This window comes from Empidonax traillii, unplaced genomic scaffold, assembly GCF_003031625.1.
Source record: "Empidonax traillii isolate 1590-97213 ecotype Southwest subspecies unplaced genomic scaffold, ASM303162v1 scaffold3161:size19246, whole genome shotgun sequence".
In the NCBI taxonomy this organism is placed as follows: domain Eukaryota; kingdom Metazoa; phylum Chordata; class Aves; order Passeriformes; family Tyrannidae; genus Empidonax; species Empidonax traillii.
In genome coordinates this window covers 15,978-17,307 of record NW_020958354.1, presented here as the reverse complement: position 1 = coordinate 17,307, position 1,330 = coordinate 15,978, and the positions used below count along the sequence as shown (strand labels likewise).

Sequence of the window (1,330 nt, the reverse complement as noted above, 5' to 3'; positions counted from 1 at the left end):
CTCCCCAACCTTCCCAAACCTTCCCTCCCAACCTCTCCAAACCTTCCCAACCTTCCCAAACCTCCCCAACCTCCCCAACCTCCCCAAACCTTCCCTTCCCAAATCTCCCCTCCCCCTGTGCCGGGGTGTCCCTGCACACCCTGGGGGGTGACAGGGGGTCCTGTCCCCGACCCCCCCGCTGTGTCCCCCCCAGATGCCATCCGGGAACGCCCCAATTCCGCCATCTACCCCTCGGAGAGTTTCCGGCAGACGCTGCTGGGCCCCCGCCGGGGCCGCCCCTCCCTGTCCCTCTCCAAGAGCGTCTCCACCACCAACATCTCGGGGTAAGGGCGGGAATTGGGGCCCGGGGGGGGCTCTGGGGGTGTCCCCAACGTGCCCATCGTGTCCCACCCACCCCCCCAGGACGTTCAACGATGAGTCCCCCCTGGGCATCCGGCGCATCCTGTCCCAGTCCACGGATTCCCTCAACATGCGCAACCGGACGCTCTCCGTGGAGTCGCTGATCGACGAAGGTGGGGACAGGGGGGACACGGGAGGGAGGACACGGGGTGAGGGACACGAGGGGACCCCAAATCCCACCACTGCTCCCCCCTCCAGGCCCTGACGTGATCCTGAACCAGCTGCTGAGCGACCTGGAGGCCGACGGGCGGGAGTTCGAGGCGGATTCCTGGAGCCTGGCCGTGGACAACACCTTCCTGCAGCAGCTCCGCATGGATGTCATGAAGAGGCAGGACGTCATCTACGGTGAGGGGATGGGGACAGGGGACAGGGACACGGGAATGGGACAGGGCAGGGGACAGGGCAGTGTCGGACACAGGGATGGGACAGAGATGCAGGGACAGACATGGGAACATGGGGATGGGGATGCAGGGTCCTGTCCCTGTCCCTGGGGGTTCTGTCTCTGTCCCTGGTGTGTCCCTGTCCTTGTCCCTGTCCCTGGTGTGTCCCTGGCCCCTGGCTGTCCCTGTCCCTGGGGTCCCTGTCCCCATCGTGCCCACCCCGGGTGACCCTGCTGTCCCTGTCCCCTGTGTGTCCCTGTCCCCTGTGTGTCCCTGTCCCCTGTGTGTCCCTGTCCCCTGTGTGTCCCTGTCCCTGGGGTCCCTGTCCCTGTCCCCTGTGTGTCCCTGTCCCCTGGCTGTCCCTGTCCCTGGGGTCCCTGTCCCCACGGTGCCCACCCCGGGTGACCCCGCCGTGCCCCCGCAGAGCTGATGCAGACGGAGCTGCACCACGTGCGGACGCTGAAGATCATGGGCGGGCTGTTCCGCAGGGCGATGCTGGAGGAGCTGCAGCTCGACCCGGGCACCGTCCAGCGCATCTTCCCCTGCCTGGA

General features: G+C 67.1%; 1 protein-coding gene across 1 annotated transcript in view; it reads left to right on the top strand.

Moving 5' to 3' along the window:
• Nucleotides 1–1,330, top strand: part of LOC114072420 (rho guanine nucleotide exchange factor 2-like) — a gene marked incomplete at its 5' end in the record, with an annotated part of 7,315 nt that overhangs the window by 824 nt on the left and 5,161 nt on the right. Inside the window, 4 exons of the mRNA XM_027910319.1 lie at nt 145–323; nt 403–512; nt 598–744; nt 1,204–1,323. Coding sequence (XP_027766120.1) covers nt 145–323; nt 403–512; nt 598–744; nt 1,204–1,323 — 556 coding nt within the window. The remainder of the gene's footprint in view (nt 1–144; nt 324–402; nt 513–597; nt 745–1,203; nt 1,324–1,330) is intronic.